We start from the raw sequence: 19,315 nt of genomic DNA, 5'->3' as shown, positions 1-19,315 counted from the left end.
ACGCATGCAAAGTAGACAGGGACGCGGTTCACCAAATAAATTTTGGGCTGGCCGATCAACCCAAGAAGCAACTGCTGGGGACCAGTCAAATGTTTTTCCGTCTCTCCAGCTCCATTGAAGCCCTGCTCTCTACACGCCATGCTCTCTGCTGCCCTAAATCTCTCCTGCCCACAGCCCCGATGTTCTTCCCCGATGTCTCCTGCCTGCTCTGCCCTGATATCGCCGCCCTGCTGTGCCTCGAGGATGTCTCCTGCCTGCTCTGCCCCGATATCTCCTGCCTGTTCTGCCCCTATATCGCCGCACTGCTCTGGCCTGATATCACCGCCCTGCTCTGCCCCGATGATCCTGCCTGCTCTGCCCAATATCACCACCCTGCTCTGGCCCAGTTTTCTCCTGCCTGCTGTCCTAAATCTCTCCTTCCCTTTCCCGCTCAGTGAGCCCATGGTTTTAACCCACAGGTTAAAGCGGGTTAAAATCATGGGCTTGCTGGGCTGCAAAACAGAAAAAAAAAAAAAAAAGTCACGTCCCGGAGGTGTCTTGACACATGCGCAGACCATCTACAGATGGTCTGCGCATGCGTGGGATCACACGTTTGCGGTCCGTGTCGGCCAAATGAGGGCGTTCCTCCGAACGCCCTCATTTGAATTTTTCAGATTGGTGAATTCGTCGGGCCTGCTAGAATTGGCCATGGATCGCCCAGAAAAATGAGTTACTGAATCGAGTCCTAAGTAGCAATATATGAGTTTACAGGGCCACGAGAGTCCTATTAAAGGTGGTCTCAAAAGCTCTTATAATACATAATACCACAACGTACAAAGATTCCATAAAATTGTTTTCTACAAAAAATTAGTTTTGAAAAATAAAAGTATAGCATTTATTTCTTGAAAATTGATTTACAAACCTAAAGGACAGTTCTATAAGTTCAGGCTAGTTCTATAATGTCTTCTTAGCACCAAGATTTCATGATAAAATTTCAGTGGCAGGTGTAAGTGGGTGCACCTAAGTGTTGCCATGACGCAAGTAATTTACAGAATTCACTATGCATGTCACTGGATGCTCCACCCACATGTACACTCCTTGCATTATAGAATAGCACCTAGTGCACATAGGGGGTCTTTTATTAAGGTGCGCTAGCCAATTTAGCGCACGCTAAATCGGCTAGCGCGCCTTAGTAAAAGACCCCCATAGTCATCTAATCATCAATTAATAGTGCCTTTGAAACAATAAAAGGAATGCATACTTCTAGGCATTACTTTTTAGAATTGCTCCTTAGATGTTCATGGAAATGTTTGTGGTTAGTATCCATTTTTGTGAAATGTAGTTACAAGATGCAGATGAGATTTTGGCTCATTTATATCTCTTTGTTAAAACTTTGTAAGAAGTTTCTCACATATTGCAGTAGACGGGAAATTTGTGCATTTCCACTTGTGGCGGTGCATGAAAAATTTTAAAAAGATCTGCCCTCTTTGCAGCAGGATTTAAAGGGTTTTAAGCACCTGAATCAGATATCCCCCAGAGGCCTCCAGTCCCTGTAAGTCCATTTAAAGATTGGGTCTAGTGTTTCTAGTTGCTGACTTTGGTAATACAGTCCAGACTGAAATTTTATACTTGTACATGTATAATCCACTGTATAGACGAATGCATATAGCTAAATAACTTTCACCACCTCATTACACTAGTATTCCTTTAATGTACAATGTAAACAAGTTAAGCATTCTGCTACATAAATCAATAAGCATAGCAGTTAAGCTATGCCTCCAGCTTTATACATCCGAGTTAATTAGCTATACATTTTGAGCTTGTGATTTTTATTATTGTGTCTGACTCTCCCCAGGTATTATTGGCAACAATAAGGCAATCGGAAAGTATATCACGACTATGATTTTTCTGTATTTTGCCTGCCTCTTACCATCCATTGCATTTGGATCCTTGAATGATGAAAGTACCGGGGGAGTTATTGGTATGGTTCTTTACACTTCTTCCCCCCACCCCTTTGTCAAGGAACATTAAATTTGTCATAAGTATTGGTCTATGTTGGTTTCTTCTTTGTTATGCAAAGAAAATTTAGTTATAAAAATTTATAATTCCTGTAGGAAAAGAGAGATCTTTTTTGTTCACATAATTTCCTGTCTCTGAACCTCAGCAAGTCAGTGTTATCTCCCTCCCTCTGTGTACCTGACTATAATAAATCAATAACAATATTTTTTTCTTTCTTCTCTTTGGAAGACTTCTTGCAAGTAAAATGCCAGAAATATTTTACAGGTTTCAGAGATGTCAGCATGAATATCTTTTCAAGCTACTGTATATAATAGTTGAGCACTTTGTTTGGAAATAAGGCACCATATTGATCCATTTTATTACAGTGCCATTATTTGTGCTAGAATGGGTCACCTGAAGTTTCGATCTCCCATAGACTTGGAGTGCCTCCTGCATGTATATTTGTAATGTAGTGAGAAATGAGTATTTATAGAAATATTATTTCACTGCTTCTTTAAACGGTTTTCTTTTTAGATGTGCAGAAGACTATTGTTGGGCAGTGCATCGGAGGAGTTATTTATGCTCTATTTTCTGGGCAACCTTTGGTTGTACTTTTAACCACAGCCCCTCTGGCGTTGTATATTGGTGGTAGGTTTATCTAAAATTCTACCTTTAAAAGGACAGAGGTCATTACCGTCCAGGTTACTGAAGCCCAGTTAAAGCTGCTTATACTACTCGGTCACTTGTAAAACATAAGCCTTTGCTGCACAAGTATGCCTTGTCTGATTTGTCACAACAAATACTTAAAAAAAAAAGAAAAAAGATAAATGCATATGATCCCCCTGGTCATCTAGTTCCAAACTCATTTCATTTTGTGAAATGAAGTATGGGTGATGAAAATTGAATAGTGTGGCCCTAAGATTAAATGTATTTTGTTATGTTTTATTATGGATGTGATTTTGTGATCTGCCTTGTTAAAGGTGGACTATAATTTTTTTTTTTTAAAAACTACAAATTATAATGACTTGTATCAGCTGAGACAATTTAAGACTTTTTGGTATTGTCCTATGATGATAATGATGATGGTGGCATAATATAGATATACTGTTTTTTTGTCTTCAATAATACATTCTAAGTATATAATAGGTTTCAGTGTGCACAGTGATGGCTCTCTATTGGGACATCTTCATGTTTCTGACTGCATAACACTCAGTGATGGTGCACATGGGCATCCGGCTAGGAGGAATACCACCGCTCTGTATTTCCCAATTACACATACTGCATCCCTCCGATACTAAGGGATAGTTATCAACAAATTGGCTAAAGTTAGGCACCGAGATGATGCAAGCTAAGCATGACTTCTAGAATGGTATTTATACGAGTAGCAGAAATCCACTGTTACATACCTAGCTTTAGGTGCAAGCGCCTAGGCTAGCACAATGGCTCCTGAAAATGTTCCCACCAAACTGATGATATTCTGTAACCATTAGGTAGAAGAGCTAGGCTCACCCATGCTCCTCCCAGATCTATACCCCCTTGCAGTTGTGTACAATGGATTTTGTATGAGGGATCTTCTAAAAGTTTCCGCACTTTTATTTCTTTAAACACTATTTATTAAATATCTCAAAAGCAAATTATATCACTTTTCCACATAATCACCCTGTTACCTTGACTGACTAGTCACATGATGCTCTACAACACGCTCTCTTACCACTTCTCCCACCCCAACCATTTCCCATGAAAATATGAGTGCGGAAATGTTATGAAGAACTCTTATATATCAGAATTTGCAATTCCTAAGGATAGTAACTCCTACAGCCTGGCTGCCATGAGTAGTCCCGCTTTTACTATTGGAAGCTAAGCAGGGTCGGGCCTGACTAGTACACAGATGGGAGACTGAGGGGCCCTATGTTGGGCATATGTGACATAGTGAAGCCGCACACTGCGCAAGAGAAGGCCGTGGCAAACCAGTCCTGTACTCTACCATGAAACATCACAGGATTCCTCACTGTGCGTGTTGCCATGAGTAGGTGGCATAAGCCATCCAAGGCTAGTTATGCATGTAATTGCTAATTAGTTCCAATTAATGCCAAACACCACCAATTATAGCCAATTGTCAGCTAATAATTTTGTTATGCACATAATCAACACTCTATAAGTTGCATGCTTACCTTTGCACACTAAGCAAAAATTGTGCCTGGAAGTTTATAGACTTAAGGGGATTATGAACATAGATCAACAGTGTGTGTAGCTGTGGCTTTGTGTAGTCAGGTATACACCTTTAAATCTGCATACATAGGGTAGTGTATGAGGGGCAATATGCGTTATCTTACCACATAACAAGGCATACTGTGTGATTTTAATAGGCAAGGTCTCAGCTCTGCATTTTCTTCAATATCCTGCATCATGTACCCTCTATTTCTAGTTCTATACCCCTTCACTTTACACTAAACAAATCCATTTTTCATGCTTTCTGCTTTCCTGCTACGTGAATTCAGAGACAGTGATAAAGTGATGCATTATTTTACAGTTATCCGGGGGATCTGTGATGATTACAATTTGGATTTTAAGGCATTCTATGCCTGGACTGGTCTTTGGAACAGCTGTTTTCTTGTGCTCTACTCCCTTTTTAACTGCAGTTTATTGATGAAGCTCTTTAAAAGGTAACTCCGGGTTTGTTTGTTTTTTTTTGGGGGGGAAGGGGGCTTGGGGGGGGGGGGAGAACTGGTTTTGGATCTGCATTATCATGGATTTACATGGCACCTAAAGTTGACTTGTAAAAGTTGACTTGTAAGGTGATATGCCATATCAGAATACACACATGTACATTCATGGTTTTATAAATGGAAGCTGAAATCCTCCGTTAAATATATACCAGGGGTGTCCAACTTTTTGACTTCCCTGGGCTGCATTGGCCAAAAAAAATGTTTCTGGGGCCACGCAAACACTGCAGCAAGACAGAGGAGGGAGCCAGCAAGACGGTAAATACCCGGGGGCAGCAGAGGAAACCACTGCATCGCCCTTGACCGGGGCCACACAAAATACTTCACGGGGCTGCATGCAGGCCGCACCCCTGATATATACCATAACTACAGGTTGAGTGACTCAGCTTTTGGTCTCTTCCATTAGATGTTCATCTTAGGCGTAGGTTGTGGTGGTGGTATAGTGATGATGGAAGCTAGACTGAGATCACCCACTCTTCATGTTATTACCACAGAATGACTTTTAACTGACAGTTTTTAGTCAAAGTACAGCCAAACCGGTTTCAATGGTTGTTATTGAAGACATATAGCTCAATATCAGATTGCTGCTTATTTTTACACAGATCTTGAAAAAAGTCACTCCGTTAAGGTCAAAACTAAATTCAACCCAATTTTAATTTATTTGCATATTAGAACTCTGCTCAGAGACATGAAGACTGAATGCTCCGCCTCACCACCCTGTCATCGCAGTGTTCAATGCGAATACGCACTAGTACTCATAATAGTTCATAATAGTTTTAGATTGCTTGAAAGTAATATAAAATTACTGGAACTTGCTAAGTTCTAGTAATTTTATATTACTTTCAAGCAATCTAAAAGAGATATTTTCTAGAGCTTGAGTAGCCAGTGATAAAATAATGAACTATTATGAGTCCTGGTACGTATTCGCATTGAACACTGCGATGACTGGGTGGTGAGGCGGAGCATTCAGCCTTCATGGCTCTGAGCAGAGTTCTATTAGATATGCAAATAAATTAAAATTGGGTTGAATTTAGTTTTGAGCTTAACGGAGCGACTTTTTTCAAGGTCTGTAGTTGTACCTTTAATCACTCTACAACAAATTAGTTGAGTTTATTACCTCTACAGTGATTTTTGGCTTATTTTTATACAGCAAATATTTCATCATATTAAACTATAATATAGGAAGTTTTAGGGCTCCTTTTACTAAGCCACGTTAGGGCTTTAACGTGCGGAATAGTACGCGCTAAACCTTAACACTAGCATTGAGCTGGCATTGGTTCTAGAAGCATAGCGTACAGTATTTTCCTGCGTGCGCTAAAAATGCTAGCGAACATTAGTAAAAGGAGCCCTTAGTGCATATATTGAGTATATAGTATATAGACATATGCTTGGTACATAAAGAAAAAAAACAATTATATGGAGAGTATTAGCTAAATAAAAAAGATATTAAGAATTTTGCAAAATTCTTAATCAGACATTAAAAAATGGGATTAATATATTAAGTTTCAGTAAAATTACTACCAAATTGCTAGATCAGAAAATGGTTCCTTTCACAGGAGAGAGACAATGTCATTTTTGGTGTTCATTTCAGCACCTGTGATTTCTGTGCCAAAAGCATATGTATTTGCTACCTTTTAACAAGAAGAACTGAAGACAAAACATTTTCCAAAACCTGGAAGAAACAGAGTCTGACTCAGAACATTTTACAGTCACCTTGGTTAGTTTTAATAGACCCAAGAATGTTAGAACTTTACTATATTCTTTATTCATTTTCAAGATTACATTAAGTGTTAAAAATATTCATTCACATTAACAATAAATTCATCACTTACAAACAATCATTGATACATTACATAGATTTTTATCCCTTTCCCATCCCTCCCACCCATATATTCCATTATCATATAAAACATATAATAATAATATTCCCCCCTCCCTACACCTTAAAATGATAAAATATAGAATTTTACTAACATAATTCAAGTTGCAGGGGACAGTAGGAAAATTGAAAACACGTATAGGACATTCTCTTTATTGAGGTGGTTTTCACACATGCCCACATAGTACAAAATTCAAGGGTACTTTTATCTGCAGACTTTGAATAAATTTTCAACTGGAAAGTACAAGCATACCTTCACAGATCTGCATCTGCTATTTGTGTAGATACTTTTGCTATTGAAATCAACTTACAAAATTTTGAAGTCTCTATACTACACACCGATACCACCTCCAATTTTGACATCACATTTAATCCATGTAAAAGATTGTGTTGATCTATGTATATATTTTTACCCAGGGAAAAGGAACACCGTTTTCAGACAGCCAGTATACCTGGGTAAATGGCTATTGAATATATTCCTCCTATATTGTTAGTAAAGTGTTTATTTAAACAAACATCTAATTTTAAACTTAATAACAAGCTGGACTCTCTCTAATATTAGATGCCTGTGTGATTTTCTACACTGAAAATTATGCTGCTTTGCATAACCACTATTCCCAGTTTTGTACTCATGTGCCCCTCTAGATTAATCAAGCCTTCCCTCACTTTTGTGCTTTCTATCACCTTGGCCTAGACTTTTTCCTATCTTTTGGGATTATCATTATTATTTTACAATTTATGTTCATGTTTTCTTTATTAGATTGATGTTTCTCAATCCTCTCCTGGAGGTACATCTAGCCAGCTGGGTTATCAGGATTATCACAATGACTTTGCATGAGAATCTGCATATATTGAAATCTGGCAAATCTTTCTTATGCATAGTGATTATTGTAATCTTGAAAACCTAACTGATAAAGTTGCCTCCAAGAGAGGGTTGAGAAGCACTGTATTATTACTTCTTTGAGAGAAGGAATATTTTCCTGGACTGGCAGACTCTTAAGGACCATATTCTATATACGGCGTTCCAATTGTAGGCGGCAGTAGGCATCCTACCACTGTTTAACCAGCCAATTGGGATGCATGTTTTTTAAAAAACAACCTGAGGCAGGCCAACTACACTATAGGCATGGTCACGAGTGCAGGGAGGCGCCTAGGGACGCTTAAGCTCAGGTGCAAGAAGTGGACATCCCTTTTGCTGGGGATGATGGGGAAGGGTGCCAGAAGGCGGAATGGGCATCTCTCCTTCTGGGGATTGTTTAGCAATTTGCAGTAGGAGGGATTGGTCATCCCTCCTGCCGCAGACAGTGGAGAGGGTTGAGGGTTCCCTGCCATTGTCGCTCAGCTAATCGTGGCAGGGAGATTCCCTTGCTGTGATAAGCTTACTGGCAACGCGATTCTCTAAACGGCATCTGTGACATGGGCGCTGGTTAGAGAATCATGGTGGTTAAGCAGGGTTAGGCATGATTCTATAATGGACACCCGTGTGTGCGGTTCTCAAAAGCTGCTTATACGGCTGCTGGGACCGAGCTTCCTATACAGAATCAGGCTCTAAATACTTTTTCAATAAATATATATGACAAAGAGCATTATACAAGTAAAACATAAATCATACAATATAAAATCGTAAAATAAAACCCCTCTAAAATAAGTTCAAAAAGTTCATGGAAACAAATCATTACCTGTTGAAACAATCAAGATTTAGCAGTTGTTGTTTTTTTTTAAATTGTGAGGCTTCATTTTAATTAAAATCTTAAATGGTCTGTTGTCTTCATGTTCTTTTAGACATCAAGACTGGTATAGAACGTCTAGGCACACATTTCTATTAACTGATTAAAATAATATTGTTTACTGATCTATGTGGTACAACCTGGGAACCTGATACTGCCCCGTTGAAATAGATTCACCCTAGTGTTAAAAGATGGAATGGCAGGTCACGGTGCAGAGGTAAAGTGTCATGGTAGGCACTTCCTTTGAATTGTAATAAATCCTGTTGCAGGTGTCAGTTCTATCTCTTTCTTTAACCCCTCCCCCCCATTTTTGTATGACAAATATTACCACCCAGAAGTATGACCCAATCCTAGTGTTTCCTGCTATACACACAATATTGTCATACTAATAAAGGTTTTTTTTTTGTTTGTTTTTTTGTAATTGATATTAGTGCTTCTTATCTCATTACAGGTCAACAGAAGAAATCATAGCACTTTTTATATCCATAACATTTGTGCTTGATGCACTAAAAGGAATTATCAAAAGTAAGTGCTGTAAATTAATTTGACTGGTTTGTTCTTTGTTTATTAATTTATAGAAAAAGCTGGCATTTTGTTTCTCGTTCAACTCCCTCCACCAACCCAAACATATATGTTGTAAGAATTATTTTTTCACTGGATTCTTGTTTCTCATACTGTAACAACATTACTCACAGTGGGTGCTTCTTGTTGATCTTGACATGTGCTCTCTACAGGACAATGTTATGTAACCGCTACAGCAAACAAACAGGACCCAGAGAAAGCTAGAAACAAAAAGAAAAAAAAAGAATATGGTAGTGTTCTCTGTTGAACTCATCGCTGTTTCCAGTTTTCCCTTTAATATATTTGGAAAAGATTTAATCTGTATTTTTCTGTAATGTGCATTTATAAAATATGAAAGGGGGAGTGGGCATGTTTTTGCTACTTAAAAACATAGTCTGCCCATTCATGGCATCTACTCTCCCTTTCATTCCCATAGAGATCCTATGTGCTTGTACCAAGCTTTCTTGAATTCAGATACACTTTTCATCTCCACTGGGAGATCACTGCACAAATTCACCATTCTTTCCGTGAAGAAATATTTACTGAGTAGGGGCTGCCTTGGGGCACCTCATGGATACACCTCCCCCCTCCCCCAGGGTCTGACATCGCACCAGCTCCCTCTCCCACTTGTCACCAGTCCTCCTCAAATGACAGAGAGAACACTGAAGCCTGCATCTCTGCCCAGCAAGGCCTATCCTGTGTGCATCCTGTCCACAGGAAATTGCATCAGAAAAGTGGGACACACACAGGAAAGGGCTTGCTGGACAGAGAAATGAGTTCCAGTACTCTTCTCTGCTGCGAGTTGAGCTGGAGCAATGTTTGTACTCACGGGGCCATGAGAGGGAAGGTAGGGGGAAAAGGAATGGAAATATGTCCAGGCACAGGGAGGAGATCCAGGCACAGGGAGGAGGCAGGGATAGAGCGATGACAAACTGGGCCAGTGGGGTGGGACAGAGAGACCTGGAGCAAAGGGAGTGGGAAGAAAGGGGGGCAGATGAACTAGAGTTTGGGGAGCAGAGGAGAGATAAAAAGCAGGGCCTGGAGCAAAGTGGGAAAGAGGGGTCACATGCAGGACTGCCGTGGAGAGGGGGAAGATGGAGCAGAAAGAGAGACTGGTCCAGTGAAGAGAGGGGGACAGATGCTGGACCATTAAAGGGACAGGGAGAGAAATGTCAGCCCATGGAGTGTTGGGGGATGTGGGATGAAGGGAATCTGAACATGGGGAGGAACAGGGACACAGAAGAGGTGCTGGCCCTGGCTCAGTGTGAGCTCCATTCACCACTCCATATACCACTACCCTGTGCTATCTTTCCACTCAGCCCGATTCCTAACCCAGTCTGGTCACTTTAAAGCCCATACCGAGAGCACTCAGTTTGTTTGTTTTCTAGGCAGAACCGTATCAAAGGTTTTGTTAAAATCTAAATACACCGCATTTAATGCTTTTCTTGATCCAACTCTAGTCACCCAGTGAAAGAAAAGTGATCAGATTTGGCTGACAAGACCTGCCTCCAGTCCTGTAACCTATTGGATTCCAAAAAACATTACTGTTCTCTGTATTAAATGTTTCCAGTAATTTACTTACCACAGAAGTCACACTTACTGACTGTAGTTCCTAACCTTTTGCTTACTTCCGCTTTGTGGAGAGGGACCACTTCTGCCCTTCTCCAGGCCTCCAGAACCACTCCTGACTCTAAAGAAGCATTGAAAAGGTCATCCCACAGAGATTCCAAGATATAATTACCCGAAGTGGTTCCAAACACACTGTACTAAACTAGTCCATTAATACCACTTCCAGACAGAATGTATCCAATATATATTAATATTCATTCAGGAAAAAGGCCTCAGAATAGGAGCATACGTACAGTCCTATCACAGACTGAAACTTCAACGTAGCAGCTCCTTGCTCTAATCATTGGCCAAAAAACCTGAAAATTTTCTTTAATTCACTTAAATATTTTAATTATTTTTAAATAAATATGTGTACTTTTTAAAAATATTTTAAATATTTTCTTCAAACTATTCTCAATCTTATGGATACACCTCTCTGATGGTTTGGGAGAGAATATTTGACAACTGGATATTGAATACTTATCTCAGCGTTGTTCATATATAGCCTGTTCACTGCCAATATGTTGCCGACGTGGCCAGCGTTTCGTGGACATAACATTCGGTCCACTGCTTCAGGGCCAGAGGCAGAAGCATTAAGGCATTTCTCCGTTAATCGTTGTCAAAGGCTCATCCCACAGAGATGCCAGAACTTCCCTAAGTTCCTTCAGTATCCCTTAATGTATGCCATCAGGACCCATTGCTTTCTCCATCTTTAGTTTAGCTAGCTCCTCACAAGTTGCTTATAGAAGATTTGAGTGGTACAGTATTGTTGTTTCAATTGCTTTTTGTGATTTTATGTCCTTTTAATTGTATTTGCTAATGGTGTATGTACCTTGTTCCATTTCTGTGCAGTGCTGAATAAATAAAGGCTTAAAAATAAAAGCTGCTGCTAAATATTTTGCACTTCTCTAAGGAGGATTTGATCTAGGCACCTCAAAATGTCAAGCCCAGTACTTGTTCAGGAAGTAATTACCAATGACTGACATAGACTGGATGGTTTGTACTTTGGAACTTTAAAGCAAACCAATTCCCTTAGAAAAGTTTGATTGAGAAGAAAAAGCCTTACTTGGGGTTTGGGGGGTAAAGAGAGATTAACTGCTTTGCTGGTCCTAGTTCCTTTTTTGCAGCTGGGAGAGGTTTCAGATTGCCTACGGTGTAATGGTTCTCTCCCCCCTAGATAGTTCCATGTTGTATTTCCTGTTGCAATATTTGCTGCATTAGTTTTATGCTAATTGTCATTATAAAGCAAGCTTGAAATAGGTGCTTACTCAGCCTGCTAACCTAGCCAACTTGATATTCAGGTACTCTCATAGTAAGTAAAAGTACATGTATAGTGAATTTATGTATGAGGGAGTAATTCTAAAATCGGGTGCCTAATGAGGTTCCTTTTATAGCACTGTCCTCCAAACTTTTTTTTTTATTTTTTTTTTTAGCTTTGGCGCACAAACAGAACCAATGTTTTTCTGTGGCACACACGAGAGAACATGTGGCCCCACCCTGTTCTGCCCACAAACCCTGCCCCATTCCACCCCCAGCACCGCTCTGCTCCACCCTGCCCCTGCACAAACCTCATCTTGTCTTCTCTGAGCTTGGGGCCACGTCTAGAGGGCCTCCGAGCATGCACAGATATTGACATGACATCGCATGCGTGCAGGTGATGTCATGCTGACATCCGCGCATGCTCGGAGGCCCTCCAGACACGGCCCCAAGCTCAGGGAAGGCGAAACGAGGTTTGTGTGGGGGCAGAGAGAAGGCGAGGTGCCTGCGCTGGCATTGACAGACTCGCCCAGGTCATGTGTTCTCGAATCCCTGGTGACACACTATTTGTGATGCACAGTTTTATAGAATAATAGTGGCAAAAATATGCACAAGCACTTGCGTCAATCATAGAGCTGGTGTAAATATGTGCATCTACATTCCAGGAGTACAGGTGTAATGTATGGTATTCTGTAAGTATAAGTCCTTCCTGTCTATATGTACAGTATATGCCATATACACACCAACATCTATCTACCTATTCTAATGCTTTAAATGCATAGTCTGCATGTAACTGTTAGGGTCCGCTTTATAGAATCACACTCTCACTGGCTGCTGGTGGACATACAAGTCCATTTGAATATTGGTCCGTATTTGCCCTTATGAACATTTTTTTCCCTCTGTTTATTACTTTTCTTATTTTTCCCTCTATTACTTTTCTTATTTATTCTTGTTGAAATTTCTACTATGAGCAACCTTTAGTGAAAATTGATTCTTTAATACAGTATTAAAATATAATTACCAAGATGTCTATGGCCACACAACTGCTTGGAGAAAGAGCCTGATGCTCACTACTTCAGGCCTCGGCATCAACTCCAGCTCCTTTATCAACTCATCAGCAAAACAGTTCTGTACTGGCGGAGGATTTGTTGGATCACACAGTATTGAACATCATGGACGTGAGACGGCTGTGCTGAGCCTCATGTTGATGTTGGGCACTCTTTGGCTGGGTCACACATTGTACCAATTTAAGAAGAGGTGAGGTGTTTGGGGTATTGCAATCACTTTATCTAATTACAATACTGTCACTGTAAATTATTACAGTGAAATGACTGGAAGTAATTATTGAGCAACTCTATTGATGGTGAGAAGTCTGAGTTGATTTCTGTTCAGCAAAACTTTGAGTGTGTTTTCTAGCATAGTTTGACAGTAGATTGGTGCAGTTTTTCATGGCGAGAGTCCACTGGACAGTACACCCCCATCCTCTCCACCAAATTGAATTGATTGCTCAGAACTCTAGTACTACAGAGAACAAGTTTCTCAGACTTAGCCTTCTCTTTCCTCCCCTTAACAGCACTTCTTACCTGAATGTACCTTCTCTTTTGACTTCAGTCTGAATGAGTGGAGTCTTGTAATCTTGCATCGCCTGCTGTCCTTGCATGTTCAGATGTCAGAACAAAACTAGCAGCGTTCGGCACATGCAGGTAAAAAGTGCTGTTCTCCTGCCAGTGGGAAGAAAAGATTATGCAAAACTGAATGTATGCCATCAGGCCTGAACAAACTCAAAAATGTGCCACAAAATGAAAAACCTGTAGCAGCACAGAAAGGAAAAGCCTGTATTTCAAATCTAATAATAATTTTGAAATTTCAGCCCCTATTTGCACTCTAGAGTCCGGGAAATTCTGTCCGATTGTGCCTTACCCATCTCTGTCCTTACCTTCTCAGTTGTGGGATCATATTTCTTCAAGGAAATAGAAAGTAAGTCCCTTTGTTTACCATTATAATTTTCAATTATAATTAATCTATGGAATAAAAAGCAGAATAAAACTATGCTGACCATAAATATCCTAAATGATTACAGATTTATGTTTTTGACGTGTAAGACTGCAGAATCTAAGCAGGACTAAGCCCTGTCAATATTAATAGAAAATGCTTCAGGAAATATACTGAGGTGGGGTAGTTTTCTCTGGATTATTTGATATGATGATCCTGTCTTTGGATAGGATGTTTCCTTCCAGGACTTATGGGTAAGGAAGCTCTCAGAGGTGAGATCAGATGATGTAGCCTATGCAGAGTAACCTCTTCAGCTTAGAAGCATTTCTAGATGATTTTAAAAGGCACTACCTCTGCATGTGTGTAGTTTCTGCTCACTGGTGTCATGAAACCTCCTCAGTCTGTTTTTCTGTGGTACCTAAAGGATGTATCTAGCCTTTACTCAAGTTCTAGTAACTTTTAAATTTTGTACTTATCACTTTCACACAGATTTCTTTTTAACTTTGAAAGTCAAATCATTTGGTTTTGCTGTGCTGTTTTTTTTGTTCAACCCAGTGACATATCCCACAAGAAAGCCCCCAGCTGCTCAAAGAATATAGGCAGGGCAGATAACCCATAATTGGTAATAGCAATGCATTGAACCCAATTGCAAACATTCTCGGATGACAAAAAGATGAATTTGGAGCCATGAAGAGCCATATGATAAAATCTTAGGAACCTCCAAGTACAGTCCACTGATGACTTCTATATCTGAAGCATTCACAGGTGTCCAGAAGTTGCACTAAATAGTGGGAATTCACTGACATCAAGAGAGACAAATTCAGTATCGACAAAGGGGCCTCGCAGTGATAGCATTTGGCAAAGGCTGAGAAGCATCAGTGACTTACCACCTTAGGGCATAGTATTGAGAACACCCTGAGGAGCATTGTAGAATGGATGTGCAGAGTGGAATTCCAGCATCCAAGTCAGGATGTGTGGTATTCTCTTACTATTTTACAAGAGGCTTCACTAAGTGTAAAGCCTCTTGCAAAATAGCAAAATTTGCAAAATAGCAAAGATCAATCATGTTCATGCTCTAAGGGAACAGTGACATTTGGACATTGGAAGGGGTGGGGGAAGTATCACCTTCCCCCACATAAAAACACAGAGATATGGTAGCAACTTTCTAAAATCACTGTTCGCTATGCAAAAGGCACTGATTTCAGCATAAGTGTCCCACAAAGGCATCCTCAACTCCCTCCCTAATAGCACACATGACAGAAAGCCAACCCCAATCTCTCACAGCGAACCGAACAAAAAAGCCAACTCCTCTACCACACACTCACTCCCTAATAGTGCACTGGAAGAAGACACCGCCCCCCACCCACCCCTCCTGACAGTGTACTAGAAAAAAAAGTCAATCTCTTCCTCCCTGATAGCGTACTGGAAAGAAAAGCCAACCTCTCCCTCCCTGACAGCATGCTGGACAGAAAAAACATCCTCTCCTAGAGGTCATTTAAGAGAAAAAAATGCCACTTAAGACACAAAAATGATTAAAATATCACCATTCATGTGTCCTGCTGTTGCCGTTTTAATCTAGGTGATGCCTTTTATAGAATTACCTTCCCCTTGGTGACTCTCACTCTACCTACTGACGTAGGCTACTGGCAGCTTTTCTCTCTCCATCCCAATGGTTCTCTGCTGTTTGATAGTGCTAATCTGTCTCACCCACTGATGGCAGGGGCATTGCAGCAGTTGAAAGCAGTCTTCCTTGGAGCTTCTGTCTTCCCTGGGAGACATCCTGCCTCATCTGATGCAACTTCCTGTTCCATGTGGGCAGGAAGCATCCCAGGGAAGATGGAAGCCCCGAGGCAGGCTCCTTTCAATCACTGGTATCAGGAAGTTGATAAATGCTACCTGAAAGGTAGTGGAGCAAATAAACAGATGGAGCAGACTTAGAGGAAGAAAAGGAGTGAGTCTGAGAATACTACAACAAAGGGAGAGTAGTAGCCCAGCATCACCACGTAGTCAGTGGGGTGAGGTGTATAGGAGAAAAAATAATTTCTATGATAAAAGGCAGCAACTAAAGCAGAATCTTCAAGGAAAAGCCCTGGTCTCTGTAAGGGCAAGAAGATTGAGAGATTGGGAATGTAGGCAAGCTTGCTGGATAGACCAAACACTCCACAGTACACATGAAAAGGAGAGAGAAGAGGAAAGAAGAAGAGAAACAGAAATAAATTCGGAGAGGTGGTGGTTTGACCTGCACAGGTGGAGTGAGAGTTGATTTGGAAGACCAGGATTAAGAATGATATTCCCAGCAGAAAGAAGGAGAAGCAAGAGAGTATGGAAAAGTCAGAGAGGCATGATGACAGCGATGAAGGTAAAATGTGCTCAGACAGAAGAGGGAAAATGTTAATTTGTGGTTAGAGAGGGGAAATAAGACTGGGAAGAGTTAGTCAGGAAGAGAAAGTGTAATGAAGCCATAGGAAATAGAACAAGGAGGGAAAGTACAAAGTTGTGGGGATAAAATATGACCCAACAGATGGCTGGAAGGGGCACAGGGTAGCAGGAGACAGAGGCCCAAGTGATTCAAGACCACTTACAAAGCTGCGGTAGCAAGCCTGCTGTGGTAAATGCCCCAAAGCCCATTCAGTTCCTATGGGTTTTGGTGTGTTTACAACAGGAGCATTGCTACAGCAGCTTAGTTTGTAAAACCTGGAGGCAAAGCTTGCATGAATTCATATGTGAAATGAATATACTTAACATTCACATTCTTTGCTTTATACTACTCTAGCAGAAAATAATGAATAAAATGCCAAACTATGATCCAAGCTTGTTTTCATCACAAAGAATAGACTAGTCATGAAAGCTGGAAAATACACTTGATGTTCATTGTACAGATGTGCTGTTAAAACTCCCATTATCTGTTCTTTGTAATCTCTGCTTTATTTTTCAAATGCAGAACGTGTTAATGGACCAAACTGTGTGTGATGCTGAGATGCACAATAGTAATGTAAGAACTATGCAGCCTTCAAAGGCCAAATGGTTCAGCTTTTCCACATCAGGAAAAGATAATTAGGACACTAGGGTATTATATTGTCCTGTTGTGATGTTCATGATCAGGAAATTTCTATCAGTCAGGGCAAATGAAAAATTGTTTTCTGTACTTTGATTGTCAAGTCTAGCATAACTGAATTAACAGTGGGAAAACACAGACAGTGTACCCTAGAGTAGCAGTTCGTTCTTTTCTTACCACTCAAACAAAACCAGATTTTTAAAAAAATCTGATTTAAAATGCAGTAACAGTATTGTGACGTTTCTGCTCCAATGTATATGTTAATGATCCAGCTCCCAATAGAATAAAAACTTGGAAATCAGAATAGATATTGAGTTGAGGTCAGCATTTTTAAGAATACATTTGTACTTTGATTGCTATGACAAAATGTTGGCTTGATATTTGCCAGCTTTATGTTTAAATTAATTTATCATGTTGTAAATCTGCTGGAACATTCAGAGCAAATGCTAAGCATAGAGGAACAATTTTAAAAAATCTCATTAAGTTAAAACCTTTTATTTAGAATTTTTCTTTAATTAGAACATTGCATCATATTGGTACAGATGCCAGTGTTTATTAGTATATAATGTTTGCACTGTATGTTTTAGTGAATAGTATGAAAATGCTTGTACTAATAAAGGTTAGAGACTATAAAACCGATATGTTTTAAAAAGCCTTCCTTAAGTATATTTTGTAAGACTAATCAGGAAATATGCAACTTCAAAACAAGCAATTGATGCTTGCTTAAAAGTATGCAAGATCACAAGGTTCATTTATTTGTTTTGCATGTTCACTGAGATTCAAAGAGAGAAATAATTATCATGTATTTTACTGGTGGAATAGTAAACAGTGACCTAACTATTTAATTCTTTCTATATTGCAGTTGCTTCATTTAACTATATCAAAACAGAGAGTTTGTTTGTACTGGCATCAATCAGATCCCTCTCAGTAGGTTCAATAATGAGTGCCATGGGCCTGGGGTTCCTTCTATCCATGTTGTTCTTCATAGAACAGAACATTGTAGCATCGCTCACAAATGCACCAGAGAACAGGTAAAACACTTCTGTGTAATATTGGTTCTTTGCCACACAAGTCACATGCATGCCAAGTGGCTCAGTGCAGTTAATGTATAAAATATCTGCCACTACTGTTACTTTTTGGTTTGGACAGCTTTTTCTAAAGTTCATTAAGCGTGTTCAGTACCTTAGATGAAGTTGTGGTCAAGAAAAGTCCATTATCAATATCTGCCATTTGCAGAGTGGCATGATCTCTTTATCCAACCAGGGGAATGGTGATTCATTTCCTTTGATCAAGTAATATTTTCCTTCGATGGCAACTATTCAAATCTATACTACATAATGTGCCGTTTTCATTTGATTCTGTTGTATAAAGGAACAAAGTTTTCAGTTTGTGAGTAACACGGTATGCGAGTGTTTTGCAAGACGAGCAAAACACTCCTGCAAACTTTGACTCGGAAACAGAGCGTTGACTCGATATGCGAGCCCCTGAGAACCGGCTTCGCCCGCGGCCCAAACCCTTACCTCGAGCGAACAGGACACCGACATGCAGCACCAACCCACAGGACGTGCCGGTGCCGAAAGAGCCTGCCCCGCCTGCTGCTGATCTCTGCTGGGCTGCTGCAGGGCCTTGAGCATCTGTGCATGCTCAAGGCTTTCTGGCTCTCACTCTCTCCGAGATTCTCAAGAGATTCTCGGTTTTTCTGAGAATCTCGGAGAGAGTGGGAGCCAGAGGCCTTGAGCATGCGCAGATGCTCAAAGCCCTGCACCAGCCCAGCAGAGATCAGCTGCAGGCGGGGCAGGCTCTTTCGGCACCGGCATGTCCTGTGAGTTGGTGCTGCGTACCGGTGTCCTGTCCGCTTGAGGTAAGGGTTTGGGCCACATTGGGGTGGGGGAGCAAAACCGGTTCCGTGAGGTGGGGTGGAAGCACGCTAGTGGCCTGGGGGGGGGGGGGAGTCTTTTGGGGATGTGGTGGGGTGGAAGCACGCCAGTGGCCTTGGGGGGGTCTTTTTGAGATGTGGAACAAATCATCTGAGTTTCCCTTACTTTGTATGGGGAAACTTGCTTTGATATATGAGCACTTTGGTTTATGAGCATGCCTCTGGAATGAATTATGCTCACAAACCAAGGTTCCACTGCATTTCAGTTCAACAGTGTAGCGTTTGATTTTTTGTGTGTGTGTGTAATAAATGGCATGTTTAAATTTATTTTTGAATTTATTTTCTATTGTAATTATGTTTTCCTTTAATTTAATTGTAAACTGCTTTGGCTTTTATTGATAAGGCAACAAAGATTGTTTGCATGTTCCTAGTTTAAGTTTCAAGTTTCTTTATTTTTGATATACCGTCTATCAAATCAAATATCTAGACGGTGTACAATGTAAAAAGATTGTAAGGGACAATTAAAATAGGTAAATAAAAACAATATTTTATCAAATATTAAATACTAGACGAATTTGACATAACATACATGAAACAGAAGGAGGTTAGGGGAGGGAAAGGTTGTTTAAAATACATCGAAGTAAAAATTAATAAAAAAAG

The 19,315-nt window shown here is 40.3% G+C and overlaps 1 protein-coding gene across 1 annotated transcript in view; it reads left to right on the top strand.

The window, feature by feature from the left end:
* SLC4A11 (solute carrier family 4 member 11) overlaps positions 1-19,315 on the top strand; it is a 294,972-nt gene that overhangs the window by 236,804 nt on the left and 38,853 nt on the right. Inside the window, exons 10-16 of the mRNA XM_033953141.1 lie at positions 1,835-1,960; positions 2,512-2,625; positions 4,508-4,640; positions 8,758-8,831; positions 12,737-12,989; positions 13,603-13,709; positions 17,642-17,810. Coding sequence (XP_033809032.1) covers positions 1,835-1,960; positions 2,512-2,625; positions 4,508-4,640; positions 8,758-8,831; positions 12,737-12,989; positions 13,603-13,709; positions 17,642-17,810 — 976 coding nt within the window. The remainder of the gene's footprint in view (positions 1-1,834; positions 1,961-2,511; positions 2,626-4,507; positions 4,641-8,757; positions 8,832-12,736; positions 12,990-13,602; positions 13,710-17,641; positions 17,811-19,315) is intronic.

Source organism: Geotrypetes seraphini, chromosome 1, assembly GCF_902459505.1.
Source record: "Geotrypetes seraphini chromosome 1, aGeoSer1.1, whole genome shotgun sequence".
Lineage (NCBI taxonomy): Eukaryota > Metazoa > Chordata > Amphibia > Gymnophiona > Dermophiidae > Geotrypetes > Geotrypetes seraphini.
Note: the sequence above shows the minus strand (reverse complement) of the source record. Positions and strands in the feature narration are given on the sequence as shown.